Genomic DNA, 15,098 nt, shown 5'->3' with positions numbered 1-15,098 from the left:
AAAATAGCGGCCCGGCGGGCAGGCGGCCCCACTGGCAGCTCGCGGAGACGCCGGGAGCAGGAAGTGCCCCGCGCCTCCCTCAGGAGCCCGCACGTCCCCAGACCGGGCAGCGACTCCGAGACACCTGTTTGGCGGCGCCAGGGGTGGGGTTCCACCCTCCACGCTCCCCCTACATTCTCTCTCCCAGAGGGAAGGGCGAGGGGACCCGAGACCTTGGACCTACAGCCTGAGGGCGCCTCCGCCGGCCGTACCTGACATCAGCTTCGGCTCCCTCTCGCCCCTCCTGGGGGGCGGAGAGGGGGACGACACGAGACCGGCGACCTTCGCTCTGCTCGGCAGCCGCAGAAGTGGCTCGTGGCTGCTGGCCGGGGCCGCCCGCTGCCGCCCAGATTATTCCTCGGCAGCGGCGGCGGCGGCGGCGGCCGAGGCGGGCCCAGCGCAAGCTCCCGCCCGCTCGCTCCGCCCCTCCCCGCAGCGCGTTCCGGCCGCGGGCCGCCGACGGCGCAGCCGCCACCCAGGGGTCCCCTAGCGCTGACGTCATCGCCGCCGCACCAGCCCCAGGGAAGGGCGGAGCGAGAGGGGGCAGGGTGGGGCGGGGCTACGGCGACGTGCGGGCGCGGGGATTGGCGGCTGAGCTCACGCCCCGCCCTTGTGCGAAGGGGTCTGGGAAGTCGGATCTTCTGTGAGGGGTAGTCACAGCCCACTTTGCGGCACCTCCGTGGCGGCCTCCACCTTCATCGCGGTGCTGTAGGGTCTTGCATTAGCTTCCGGATCTTGAGAGGGCCCAAAGCAGTGAAACATCAGGGACCAGGGCTGCGAATACCCTTGGGACCTTTGTCCAAGAAACAGGCTCTTCCCTTTCAGGAGTCTTATGGCCTCTAGCCTGCTTTTAAACCGTTCTTTTTACCCGTTATCCCCTCCTCCCGATTCTCTTAACTCAGTACCTCTCTGGCCTTAAGGAGAGGAAATACGCAAGATGAGGTACGCAAACGAGTGTTGGGTAACCAGGTATGTGAATGAGCAGGGGCTGAGAACCCAATTAATTATACCACAAAGCCTCCTGAAGGCACACATGGTCTTTGGTTCCGTAATTACTTCACTGCTGTCAGGCAGTGGGCCGGAAGAGTTTCTTCGGAGCTCTACAAAACCTCACCGTCTCACCTTTACTTGGCAAAGGGACTTTGTATCAGAAAACTGTTTTTGGATTATAGAGCTAGGAGCCCTCAAGCGATTGAGGCAGTCCCACAGCAGTCAGGAGGTAAGATCAAGCCTTGACTTTACTGGTGTTATCTAACAAAGCCTAGTTTGAGGGTGAGAAAACTACCCTGCTTCCTAGGCAGTTCTTTAGTGCCTTGGCCTCTGGGCTGGAATCTTGATTCCCGCCACCTATTAGCTGTGTAACCTTGGCAAGTTACTTACCACGCCGGAGAGGAATAGTAAACAATGTAACTAAAGTATTGTTGTTGAAAGTGAAGTCGCTCAGTCTTGTCCGACTCTTTGCGATCCCATGGACTGTAGCCTACCAGGCTCCTCTGTCCATGGGATTTTCCAGGCAATAGTACTGGAGTAGATTGCCATTTCCTTCTCCAGGGGATCTTCCCAACCCAGAGATTGAACCCGGGTCTCCCTCATTGTAGACAGACGCTTTACCGTCTGAGCCAGCAGGGAAGTCCTTGTTCCCTTTTTATTTGTTTAGATTCAGCTTTAGTGTAGTTTACCAGGATATATAATTAATAGATCCGAAAGAATCTTCGGGAAGAACTTTAAAACATCTAGATTCTTATCCAAACCTCTCATTTTTTCAGATGAGAAAACTGAGGTCAGAAAGGTAAACTGAGAAGCCTGTTTTGGAAGAGAAGTGCAAGTATGTGATATCCAGGTTAGTGCTCTGTTGGATCCTCACCTCCATCTCTTCTCTCTTCCCCAACTTGTATGTAATTATTGCTCAGCCTCACCCCCTTTGCCTTCCACAGCCACTGTGAGACAGGGAAAAGAGACCCTTCGAGGTCAAAGTGTACCAAATAGAAAGCAAAATACAACAAAATGCCTCAGGATTCTTATTTTAATTTTATTAAAATTTATAAGGAATAAGGAATAATCTTTTTCCAGTGAGCAAATATAGGAAACCCTTCCAAGGGTAAGCTCAGCTACAGCATGTCTAAGATAATTTTCTTAGTGGCAAGAAGATATGTTGATAGAACTACCAGATCAAATCAGGCCCCTCCTACCCTTCTAGGTATTATTGAAAATAGCTATTATTTTCATGAAAGCAATGTACACTTATTGAAACAAATATAAAAAAATTTCCAAATGCCATAATTTAGAGATAACAATTTTTAAAAATTCATGTTATACTCCAGACGTCTCTAAGAATAAAAATATATAAATGTATAGAAATACAGTGTATGATACACTGGATTTTATTTTGTACACAGTTCTTTTTTCATGAACAATATATCATGAATAACATCATTTTTAAAAGTTGCGTAGTGTGAAGTGGATGTACCACTGTTTATCTAACCGGTATTCTATTGATTCATTTCTGGTTTTTTCCCCAAATGTTTACTATTTTAAACAACTCTGTGATGAGTTTCTTAATGCATGTACCTTTGCACAACTGTACTGCTGTCTTCTTGAATAAATTCCTTGAAGTGACATTAATGTCAGCCAATTTTTCTTCATTATCAACTAGAAAAAAAGAAAGTTGTGGTTACTTTGAAAAATATAATTTATATGTGAGACACAAAATGACCATATTCTCCCATTTGAAACACAGATTAACCTTGAACGGTATGTTTATCTATCTGGAGTGTGTTTCAGTAATGTGTGTCACAGCTCCTTGGAGCAAGGTGATAGAGACTGATAGTTGATTTGATTCTATACAAAATCCTTTCTCTATTACTTGCAGAACTCTGACTTTTTTTCAGGGTGACTGTGTCCAGTTAAAAATACTTGTTTACGCAGACTCCTATAAGCCATGTTTTCCCATGTGACCTGTCAGCAGAATGAAAGCAGATGTTGCTAGGAGAGGCTCAAAGTTTTACGGAAGAAATTTCCTGTTAGCCATTGGACCTATACCTGTCCTTTATCTTACCTGGAACAGTGATATGATGCTAGATGTGGAGCAGCCCTATTTCAACCACAGTAACAAAATAATAGCATAGCCAGAGGAACTGGCTATGTGATTGTGATTGCTTTGAAGGGTCAGCTTATCAGCCCTGGTCTGCTCACTTCTGGGTTTGTTGTTATATGAAGGGGTTTGTTGTTATGTGAAGGAAAATAAATCCGTTCTCTTTAAGGCTTTTGTTGTTTTTGTTATAAGCACTGAATAAAATTCCTAATTGGCATAAAAAGATAGGAAAAGTCATTATTTAGCACTATAGGTAGAATTTTTTAATAAACAGGGTAAGATGAAAATGGGAACACAAAATGGAAACAAGCAACAACAAAAAACCACTCTCTAATAAACTTAGTTTTCCTTTAAATATCCAAATATTACAATTAGATTAACAACTCTTTAGTAATAATTAGATTACATTCTATAAATTATATTTATATAATAATGTATAGATTAAATGGACTTCCTTGATGGCTCAGATGGTAGAAGCGTCTGCCTACAATGTGGGAGACCTGGAGTCGATCCCTGGGTCAGGAACATCCTCTGGAGAAGGAAATGGCAACCCACTCCAGTACTTTTGCCTGAAAAGTCCCATGGACAGAGGATCCTGGTAGGCTACAGTCCATGGGGTCGCAGAGAGTCGGACACAATTGAGCAACTAAACTTCTAAAACTATAGATTAAATTATTTAGAATTTAATATAAATTGAATTGAATTATAAATTAAATTAAAACTACTGGTATAGTAGTTTTAAAATATGTTCACAAGTTCTTTGATACTTCTTCTTTCAAAAATTGAGCTTAATTCCCCTCACCTAGAGTTTGGACTGTACTTAGTGACTTGTTCTCATAAAGAGAATGTAGAAATGTTGTAATGTGACTTCTAAGTGGAGACTATATATGTGCCGGCTTTCTTCTTGCTCTCTCTGGGATTGCTCACTGGGGAAAGGTAATTGTCATGTCGTAAGGACACTCAGCAACTTAGAGAGAGGCCCATGTTGTGAATAACTAAGGCTTCCAGCCAATATTCAGTGAGGAACTGAGAACTCCTGAAAACAGCCATGTGAGTGAATTTGAGAGCAGATCCCTTCAGCCTAGCCAAGCCTTCAGATAACTACATCCCTTGTCTGTATCTTTATTGTACCCGAAGAGAGTCCATGAGCCAGAATCACTTAGTTTAGCCACTCCCAAATTCAAGTCTGCAGGAAGTGTAAAATAATAAATGTTTGTTGTTGTAAGCCATGTGCAGCAAAAGTAACTACTAAAAAGCTGGATATAGTGGAGCCTACCTAGCACAATCTAGGTATTTGATTATTTGTTGTTTTGAATGAGTAAAACAACTGAATGAAGTACAATGTAGTATCTTTTTCACTTAAAGGGTAACATACCATGCTTGTATTATTTTTGACCCCTGACACCTGTATTGTGTAAGGCTTTTCTGACATGATCACAGGGAGATGAGTTGTGAATCTTATTGAAATCTGAACAATGACAGTCCTGGAAGAAACATATAATGAATAGTGCAGTAGAACCCTTGAGATGTGAATGATGCTCCCAGTTTTTTGTTGTTGTTTTTTTTTTTTACTATTATTTGCATTTATTTTTTGCACCATTTGTTCCTGGGCCATAAGTTTTTGTTTCTTCAGTTTCTTCTGGGATATCTTTTTCTTCTGTGCAACCTTCTCTTCTGGTTTAGGAACAATCTGTTCTTTTTCAGTTAAGGTTCTCAGTTTTATCAGTAATTAGCTGAGTAGCAAGTTATCAAAGCCCTCTAAATCTCAACTTTCCTATTGATAAATTGGAGAAAGTAATCCTGACTGGCCTCAAAAGGTAGTCAGTGGGATTATATGTGACAGGGATTATATCATTCTTTTAATTGCATTAGATTCATAAGTTAAATATTTTAGGAGTGTGTGCCATGAAAACTTATCTTTTAAGAAGTAATAACTACTTTTACTGGTGGCTCAGATGGTAAAGAATCCACCTGCAATGCAAGAGATAGCATTTCAATCCCTGGGTCAGGAAGATCCCTGGAGAAGGGAATGGCTACCCACTCCAGTATTCTTGCCTGGCGAATTCCACAGACAGAGGAGCCTGGCAGGCTACAGTCCATGGGGTCGCAAAGTGTTGGACACGACTGAGTGACTAACACTTTGTAAAATATTAGTATTGTTCATAGTAAGAAGTTAGGATTTAAGAGTATAGCAGGATGGTAAGTTATTATATGTCAGATCTCATTTTATTACCTTGTTGAAATTTTATTGCGGGTTAAAAAGAATACATAATTATGACTGGCTCCTTTCTCTTTTCAAGAATTAATTTGTAATTGTGGTTGGGTGTGTGTCCCTCTTTATGGTAACAGTGGTAGTTAAACATACTTAGTAATAAACATACATTTAACCAATAATTTAGTTTGAGTCTAAGCTTTTATTCTAGAGCAAAATTGCACCCAACAGCAAGAAAATAAATAGTAGAAAACATGTCTTTCTCTTTCAGAGAGGAGGCCTTGGGCACAAAAGGGAAAGCATTATAAAATGGAACATCAGAGGTAGACATTATACAATTACAGACAATGCACAATTTGGTGATGTGGCTAAGTCCAGAGGTAAATATATGAGGATGAGTAAGACAAGACTTAAGTGTAAGATTCAAGTCTTGATAATGTAATGGTGAATTGTCCAAACTTCCAGGTTTGTTGTGTTTTCTGCTATTCAGCTATAACTGTAAATTAGATGAAACTACAGACTCAACTAGATAGCAGAGTATTTTTGGTTGTAGATGACCCCAACTACCTACCATCTTTATTAACTTGAATAGGGAGAAGAACCCAAGAAAAAAGAGACAGAGCTTCCTCCTCTGGAGACAGCATGCTTTTCAATGGAGCTTCTCATTTCATTAAAAATTCCTGCTAGGACACAGTATTTTCATTCTGTGGAACCTGAGAGAGCATTTTCCAAACAGTTTTTATTCCTTGCAGCTACATGTGCACAAAATCAACCAAGATTTTGAGACAGTTGGAAAGGCTAGTGTTATTTTCTGAATTGACTGACATGTGAAGGGGATAAAGGTGGAGAATAGAGGAGGAGATAAGGAAAAAAGCAAAGTCTAGGAAATACTTTTAACCTCAAGGGAAGAGGACTCAGCATGACTCACAAGTTATTAGCTTGAAAGCAGTCTGCCACGTGTGCACTGAGGAACCGGAGAAATAGTCTCAGCTTAGAAGATTGGGCTCCCTGGGGTTATCCTGTGTTGCTCTAGTTCCCTGGAATAAGCATCAGAATATGCCTTAATTATTTTCCCTGGTGGCTCAACAAAAGCAGAAAACATTTGTTGTAAATGAAGTAGGTGATGGTTTAAAATCCCTAAGCAGTACATTATTTATAAATGTGTTCATTACCTCTGTTAGTGTAAAAAACTGACAATTTTTAGCTATGTAAAGTGGCACAATTTTTTTTCTTCTTTCTCTTAAGTTGTATTTAAAGGTTTTTAGATGTAGGAATGGGTTGGATAGATACTTTGTTGGGTTTCTGCCCATCATCCATTGAGAAGAGCTCTCTTGCTTTTCCTCCAATTCCCATTTAGAGGTTTGGTCTCTCTAACCACGCATGTATATATACACACACACACTATAGGACCCTTGTCCCTTCTTGATTGGATAGAGTTTGATCCTTGAAGGAATCTGACTCAATCAGATCCTTTCCTCTGAGGATTTGGAATTGGAAGAGAAGTTTTAGTTGCTCTGTATTGAACACTGAAACTACAACACAAACGGGGGCTTCTAACCCAAACATGTGAACCCAAGTTAGGGGAACCCATTACAGATGGAGAGAGGAATGAATCTGAGAAACGACCCTGAGCTTTGGTGCTGTCACAGAGACAGAGAAAGAAAGGGAGGAGACTCATTTTCTAGCTTCTCAGATCTCCCATGACCTCCATCCCACTAATGGCCCAATTGCTCTTGAGATCCAAGAATACCTACATTGTATTCTTATATTAAGTTACACGTTTTTGTTGTTAAGTTAGTTTGAGTGGATAATTTTTCCATTCTTTAAAACACATTTCATCACTTCATTTAAGAGTGATCTGAATCATTCTTTTCATTTATAAGTAAAAAGCCTTTTGAAAGCTTTGGCCTGAGGAAAACATAAATCTTTGAAAAGCACGCAAAATTTCAGTCTTTTGAGTGAAAAGAGCAAAATGGCAGAGTAGGAAGCTTCCCACTCCCATTCTTCCACAGAACGTTGAAAAATAAGCAGAAACCATCAGTTTTGTGACAGCTCTAGAAAGCAGTTGAACGTTTACAGCCACCACATGAGCACTGAATCAAGAAAGAGGCACTTCAAAATAATAGGAAGGTTTTGTGGTGGTTTATTTGTCCTTCCACTACCACTGCCCCTTCACGTATGTGTACGCACGCAGTCCTGTCCGACTCTTCTCGACCCCATGGACTGTAGCCCGCCAGGCTCCTCCGTCCATGAGGTTTTCCAGGCAAGAATACTGGAGTGGGTTGCCATTTCCTCCTCCAGGGGATCTTCCTGACTCAGGGATCGAACCCGCATCTCTTGCATCTCCTGTACTGTCAGGTGGATTCTTTGCCATTGCACCACCTGGGAACCCCATGGTAGAGGTTAAATGAAGTAATAACAGTGAGACTGTCATCCTGTATGCTAGTGCCTTTGTAAGAATAAGGGACTCCAAAGCTGTCTGCCTGTCTCCTCATCATGTGAGGACACAGTAAGAAGACAAACTGAATTGACAGGAACCTTGATTTTGGACTTTCCAGCCTCCAGAACTATGAGAAGTGTCTGTTATCTAAGGCATCTAGGCTGTGCTATTTTGTTATAGCAGCCCAAGCAGAGTAATACAGGGAGCAGCCTAAAGGACGACGCTCGGTCTTCCACTCAGAACTCAGGAGAAAGCTTGAAAATACTGCAAGCCAAATGAAAAATCTTCAGACACTTGGGTCAGAAATTATAGTTGAAACATATAGTAGATTGGCTAAGGTAAAAGCTGGGGAGTGTTTCTTTGGGAAATTAGGACATTTAAAAGCAACTATGGGGACTTCCCTAGTGATCCAGGGGCTAAGGCTCCTCATTCCCAGTGCAGGGGGCTTGGGTTGGATCTCTGGTCAGGGAACTAAATCCCACATACTGTAACCAAGATTAAAGATCCTACATGCTATAACTAAGACCCAGCACAGCCAAATAAATAAAAATAAATATTTTTTAAACGTTGTTAAAAATAAAAGCAACTTTGTAAATGGGGGAATTTAGAAAACCATGTATGTGCCCTGGATAAGACACATGCTCAAAAAACACCCGAGAAGACCCTCAGCTTTTTCTTGGGCTCATCCTTGGGCACAGTGCAAGCCTGGCAAGTTGAAGATCAGTGCCAATTTGCCAAGACTCGGAGGTTCCCAGCGTTCAAAGACATTTCTATCAAAACACTAGCTGAACACAAGCTAAGAAACAGACTTCAGTGACCACATTGACAAAGAATATAGTCTTTTAATAGTTTGGGATCAGCATTGAATAATCTGACTGCTACAGCCTTTCAGCAACCAAAAAGTAGCAAGCCTTGTGAAAAGGAGAGAACCTTCCTTCCAAGTACATACTGTGAGTGAGTGGAAGTTGCTCAGTTGTATCCAACTCTTTGCGACCCCCTGAACTATAGCCTCCCAGGCTCCTCTGACCGTGGAATTCTCCAGGCAAGTATACTGGAGTGGGTAGCCTTGCCTTCTCCGGGGGATCTTCCCAACCCAGGGCTTGAACCCAGCTCTCCTGCATTGCAGGCGGATTCCTTACCCTCTAGCCACCAGGGAAGTCCCAAGTACATACTACAATAGTAAAATTTCCTGTTTTCATTAAAAAAAAATAATAATAAAACATACAAAGAAACAGGAAAGTATGGCTATTTCTAAGGAATGAAATAAATTGGTAGAAAGACTGAAGGCAGGAAGAGAAGGGAACCACAGAGGATGAGAAGGTTGGATGGCATCACCCACTTGATGGACATGAGTGTGAGCAAGCTCTGGGAGTTTGTGACTGACAGGGCAGCCTGGTGTTCTGCAGTCCGTGGTGTTGCAAAGAGTCAGACATGACTGAGCGACTGAACTGAACTGATCTCTGAGGAAGTCCAGACATTGGAATTACTGGACAGAGATTTTAAAACCACTGTCCTGAAACATGCTCAAAGAACTAATAGAAAACACAGACAAACAACTAAAGGGGTAAAATGAGTGGAATTACATAAAACTTTTTGGCCACCTCATGCGAAGAGTTGGCTCATTGGAAAAGACTCTGATGCTGGGGCAGGAGGAGAAGGGGACAGGAGGAGGAGGGGACGACAGAGGATGAGATGGCTGGATGGCATCACCGACCCGATGGACGTGAGTTTGAGTGAACTCCGGGAGTTGGTGATGGATAGGGAGGCCTGGCGTGCTACGATTCATGGGGTCGCAAAGAGTCGGACACGACTGAGCGACTGAACTGAACTGAAGCAGCATAAAAATAATCAAGTCTCCTAGATGCCTACTTCTATCCCAAATAATCCCAGCAAAGTAGGTCAAAGTCTTTCCAATTTTTATTTTGGTGTAATTTCAGATTTTACAAAGTTGCAAGAATAGTACAAAGAATCCTCATACAACTTTTCTCTTGATTATTGTTTTAAAATTTTAACCACTCACATGAATTGTTTTCTTATTTTTCTGCCTCCAAAATTTAGGCTAATAGTGGCTTAACGTAAATACTACACTTGATATGGTAATAAATATAACAATAATAACAATTCCAAAAATTACTTGCTGAACCTGATACATGCCAGACAAGTGTTGAACTTGCACTCTCACATACTCCTAACCCTATAACTCAGGCACTATTATTATGTTAATTTAATAGATGAAGATACTGAGACACAGGGAGTTTTAGGATCTTGCCCAAGGACACAGATAAAAATCTTCTGGTGTTGAATGCAAATGAAACCATTCAGATTCCTTGACTCTACCTACGTTTTACCTATGTTTTTAACACTGATCTTTTAAATGAGGTGTCAGCAAACTACAGCCTTTTGACTAAATGCAGCCCATAGAAGATCTTTATTTAGTCCCAGATCCGCTTGTACAAGGGTTGCCCATCCTCTTACACAGATGAGTGGGCACAACCTGGTCTCTCTGTCTTGACCCGGCTGCTGTCTTTCAGGTATCTGGTCATTTTTTCTAACTGATTACTGTGACTTCTTGTCCTGCTCACAGAAAAACAGCAGCCTGACTAAGTTGTAACTTCTTAGACACTGTTTGGTCCTTCTAGTGAATGTCTCTGGTCTAAAGGAAATACCTAAGTGCCCAATAGAGTTGACAGGCAAGGTTAATCCTCACCAAGCTGGGGCATTCCTGGGGCGTTTTATGGTGACCCACTCTAGACGTCTTAAATAATAAAAACAACACTGTGCGTGTGATCAAAGGCAGCACACCTGAGGTGGGCATGGTGTGCATTGCTTTGGTCTTCCTTCAGGACTGAAAGGCTTATTCCCCCAGCTATTGGGAGTGCTGCCAACAGATAGCCATCAGGTGTCAGCCCTCTCAGAGAATTGCCTCAGATGCAGGTACCTGCCTCAAGTCAAGATCATGCCTTCTTTCAGGGCACCCACATCCGGTGACTGATTAGCACAGGGGTATAAAAGCCCAGCCTCCCAACCTCAACATATAATGTTGTCTAGAGCCGTTCTGTCGTCAGAGTTCCCCGCCGGATTGACTAAGGCCTCTGTTAAGATTGCGTCATGGTATAGTTTCTCCTTCTGTCCAGTCTTATTTCTTTTTTTCTATTTCACAGGCACTGACCTCAAAAGCACTCCCTAATAAGCTATATATGGAACTCAGCCTATGACAAAACCTAAAGCAAGAGGAGAGCTATTTCTCAACCCTCTAGAAATTCAAGCTTCTTTTTAAATGTCTCTGGTTCATAGATAATACAATTGTGAATGACTTCTGTTTACCTGGAGTCACCTCTTCAAGCATTAACCTCGGTGCTCCACATGAGAAATAAGGAGAAATAGATCCAAGGAGCCAGTGCTGTCAGTTATCACAGATGAACCCATAATCATTTCATCATGCTGTTCAGTGTGATTTGGACAATTACTGAAGCTTTTGGGTTGTTTATATTTAATCAGAGGTAGAATTCTGAAATACTTTCAGTATGCCAGGCTTCTTTATAACTGTCTTTGCCTTAGGGTAAACATCAAGGTATTTGCATACAATGGCACCCCACTCCAGTACTCTTGCCTGGAAAATCCCATGGACAGAGGAGCCTGGTAGGCTGTAGTCCATGGGGTCGATAAGCGTCGGACACGACTGAGCGACTTTCACTTTCACTTTTCACTTTCATGCATTGGAGAAGGCAATGGCAACCCACTCCAGTGTTCTTGCCTGGAGAATCCCAGGGACGGGGGAGCCTGGTGGGCTGCTGTCTATAGGGTCACACAGAGTTGGAAATGACTGAAGTGACTTAGCAGCAGCAGTTGATTTTCAATGTTGTATTAATTCAGGTATACAGAAAAATGAATCTGTTATACATGACACACTCCAGTGTTCTGGTCTGGGAAATCCCATGGGCAGAGGAGCTTGGTGGTCTGCAGTTCATGGGGTCACAAGAGTCAGACATGACTTAGCAACTAAACCATCACTATATGTACACACACACACACACATATATATGTTTAATACATATATTCACTCTTCCCATAGAGACCATTACAGAGTATTGAACTCCCTGTGCTGTACAATAGGTCCTTATTTATTTCATAGATATTAATAGTAGTGTGTCAATCCCGATCTTCCAGTTTAACCTCCCCATACCCCCAGTAACCATACGTTCATTTTCTTCATCTGTAACTCTATTTCTGTTTTGTAGCTAAATTCATTTGTAGCCTCTTTTTAAATTCTACATGTAAGTGATATCATATATTTGTCTTTCTCTGACTTCACTCAGTATGACAGTATGACAGTCTCTAGGTTCATCCATGTTGCTGCAAATGGCATTATTTCTTTTTTTATGGAGGAGTACTGTTCCATTGTGTATTTGTACCGCATCTTCTTTAGCCATTCCTCTGTCAGTAGACATTAAGGTTGCTTCCATGCCCTGACTGTTGTAAATAGTGCTACAGTGAGAATAGGGATTGTGCACATCTTTTAAGGAAACTTGAAAAATCACCTACTAAAGTAAGTATGGACAGTATTCATGTTTTCCTATCTTTCTGGTATCTTTTTAAAAAATGTTTCCATGGTGATACAACCTGATAGATACTGAGTGCTAAGTTGCTCAGTTGTGTCAGACTCTGAGACCCTGTGGACTGTAGTCCACCAGGCTCCTTGTCCATGGGATTCTCCAGGCAAGAATACTAGAGTGGGTTGCCATGTTCTTTTCCAGGGGATCCTCCTGACCCAGGGATTGAACCCGCATCTCTTACACCTACTGCATTGACAAGTGGGTTCTTTACCACTAGTGCTACCTGGGAAGCCCCATGATAGATACTGGAGATGAGGTAAAAGGTGCTTTAATCCTGGCTTTGAGACTTAACAGCTGCTTTCTGAGCCTCATGATCCTCCACTGTAAAAGGGAAACAATGATGCCCATTTTTTAGAGTTATTATGTTGTTTAAATGAGAGGATATTTGCAAAGGGCCTGCAATATTCAAGTACCCAATAAATGCTACTGCTGCTGCTGCTGCTGTGTCACTTTAGTCGTGTCCAACTCTGTGCGACCCCATAGACAGCAGCCCACCAGGCTCCCCCGTCCCTGGGATTCTCCAAGCAAGAACACTGGAGCGGGTTGCCATTTCCTTCTCCAATGCATGAAAGTGAAAAGGGAAAGTGAAGTTGCTCAGTCGTGTCCGACTCTAGCGACCCCATGGACTGCAGCCCACCAGGCTCCTCTGTCCATGGGATTTTCTATGCAAAAGTACTGGAGTGGGGTGCCATTGCCTTCTCCACAATAAATGCTAGCTATTTTTATAAAAAAGTATAATAATGATGATAAGTGGACTGACCAAAGGTTTTTGAAAGGAAATATCTTTACGACAAATACTGTAGTTTATTGCTACATATTTTATTAGCAAACAAAGATAGTCACTATAAAGATTTCTACACTGAAATATACATAAGTGATTTTCATCCAAGAGGCAATGTTTTGAAAGTAGAGGAGTTGAATGAAGTGATTTCCAAAGTATTCCTCCCTGCAGCGCACCCCACGGTGTTTAAAGCCTTGTGAGTCTATGGATTAGGATGACCCTCCAAAAATAAGAGCAACTATTTCTTGGAATTTGAGTTTTTCTCTATTGAGAGTGGGTGCATGTCGACAGAACACTTGTTCTATTAGTCCTCTTGGCTAATAGTCTACTCGCAAATAATTCAGACTCAATCTATTGTAACATTGTCTGCACACCTGACAGTGCAGAAATAGTAATGATTAAACTCTTACAAAAATGGAAGTTACTGCCCATTATTTTGTCCTAACCTTATGGTAGCTTAAATTCTATTTAAATTGATTGTATATTATGGCTCATTATTTTTCTCTCAATATTAACTACTTCTGATTAGTGCCATGTATGTATATGGAGGCAATTCTGCCCAAACAGAAGGAAAGAATTCTGCCTTCCTTCTGTTATCTGTTAACCTTGTTCTCAGGAACTAATTTCTCTGATACAATCCCTGCATCTACTGTACATCTTTGGATGTGTCCTTGGACACATGCTCTCTTTTTCATCCTTTTCGTCTCTAGAATGAGTTGCATGTATAAGTCCATCCTTTAGAGCCAATTTAGAGTCAAGTACTTTATCTCAATTTTGAACTGGATTTACAGTCTCTCTTACTGAGTGGATCCAGGTTAGCAGACACATAAGACCATCTTTGTTTTCCTCCCCTTCTGTCTCTATATCCATCTTTCTACTTCCAGACTAAGAATAGGAGTCTTTCTTTCCTCATTTCTCAAAAGAAATAGCACAGCATTTTGTCTCTCTCTCTGCTCTGTTTCAGCCACTTAATATATGTATTAGAGCATTATCAGTCAAGATTGCATTCCCTGTTCCCTTATATATTAGACTTTGGTTAGGGCCATAAATGATGGGGGGGGAATGGTGGGGGTAGGGGTTGAGGATGGAAAGGGGAGGCTGGTGAGCAGATAGCACTTTATAGTTGAAGCCTGAAAGATCTCAATGGGAATTGAGGATGGTATACAAACACAGAATAGAAAGAAACTTCTAGAGTTCAGAAGAACCAGAACTCCATTCTGTGAAGAGACTGAAATTTGTACTCAATATAAACGGTGGAGTGGCTCAGTGGTCAAGAGTCCACTTGCTAACGCAGGACATGTGGGTTTGATCCCTGTGTTGGGAAGATCCCCTGGAGAAGGAGATGGTAACCCACTCCAGTATTCTTCTCTGGGAAATCCTGTGGACAGAGGAGCCTGGTGGACTAAAGTCCATGGGGTCTCAAAAGTGTCAGATACAACTTAGCGATTAAACACCACCACTGTAAAATGTGGAGTGTGCCTAGTGGCAAGAAGCACACACATGTCAGGCAGGAAAGAGCTGAAGCATGGAATAAAGGTGAGGAAATTTAACTCATTTTGCTTCTGATGTACAAATGGCCTTTTATGGTGTTGCTGGGTTTTATCTTTGAAGTGCAGACATATCCCCCAATTTATTAACACGAGTGAGTACAGAGCTCCCTGGAGTATGAGAAAGGAAATGAAAAAAGCTGTGCTCCAGCCTACTAAGCTCCCAGCTGACTGAAAGGCTTGTTCCCTTTTTCATCCATTATATGTTGTGTGTTTATATGAATGGTTGTGATACTGCTTAACCACTGTTTCTTGAGGAAAATGCATCCATATTTGAGTTGGATCACCTTAAAATGAATTCTTGAAATACAGCTCACACAGAGATAGGGGACTTCTTCTGGCTTACTATTAATAACATTAACCATCTAGATGTTG

General features: G+C 42.1%; 2 protein-coding genes across 6 annotated transcripts in view; one reads left to right on the top strand and one right to left on the bottom strand.

The window, feature by feature from the left end:
• C1GALT1 (core 1 synthase, glycoprotein-N-acetylgalactosamine 3-beta-galactosyltransferase 1) overlaps positions 1-464 on the bottom strand; it is a 48,308-nt gene extending 47,844 nt beyond the window's left edge. Inside the window, exon 1 of one of the 2 annotated variants that reach the window (XM_019959732.2) lies at positions 252-464. Coding sequence is in view for 1 of the 2 variants with exons in the window: in XM_019959731.2 (XP_019815290.2) it covers positions 252-258 (7 nt within the window). In the remaining variant the exon portion in view is untranslated. The remainder of the gene's footprint in view (positions 1-251) is intronic. The other variant, XM_019959731.2, reaches the window with a different exon arrangement.
• A 232-nt stretch (positions 465-696) lies between these two features.
• Positions 697-15,098, top strand: part of ASNS (asparagine synthetase (glutamine-hydrolyzing)) — a 147,731-nt gene continuing 133,329 nt past the window's right edge. For 2 of the 4 annotated variants that reach the window (XM_019959727.2, XM_019959728.2), the window contains exons 1-2: positions 697-1,008; positions 1,806-1,879. The gene's annotated coding sequence lies outside the window, so the exon portion shown is untranslated. Of the gene's footprint in view, positions 1,259-1,805; positions 1,880-15,098 lie in introns of all 4 variants that reach the window. The other 2 variants (XM_070787523.1, XM_070787522.1) reach the window with 2 other exon arrangements.

Source organism: Bos indicus, chromosome 4, assembly GCF_029378745.1.
Source record: "Bos indicus isolate NIAB-ARS_2022 breed Sahiwal x Tharparkar chromosome 4, NIAB-ARS_B.indTharparkar_mat_pri_1.0, whole genome shotgun sequence".
NCBI classification, from domain to species: Eukaryota; Metazoa; Chordata; class Mammalia; order Artiodactyla; family Bovidae; genus Bos; species Bos indicus.
The sequence above is the reverse complement of the archived record's forward strand: the minus strand, read 5'-3'. Positions and strand labels throughout refer to the sequence as shown.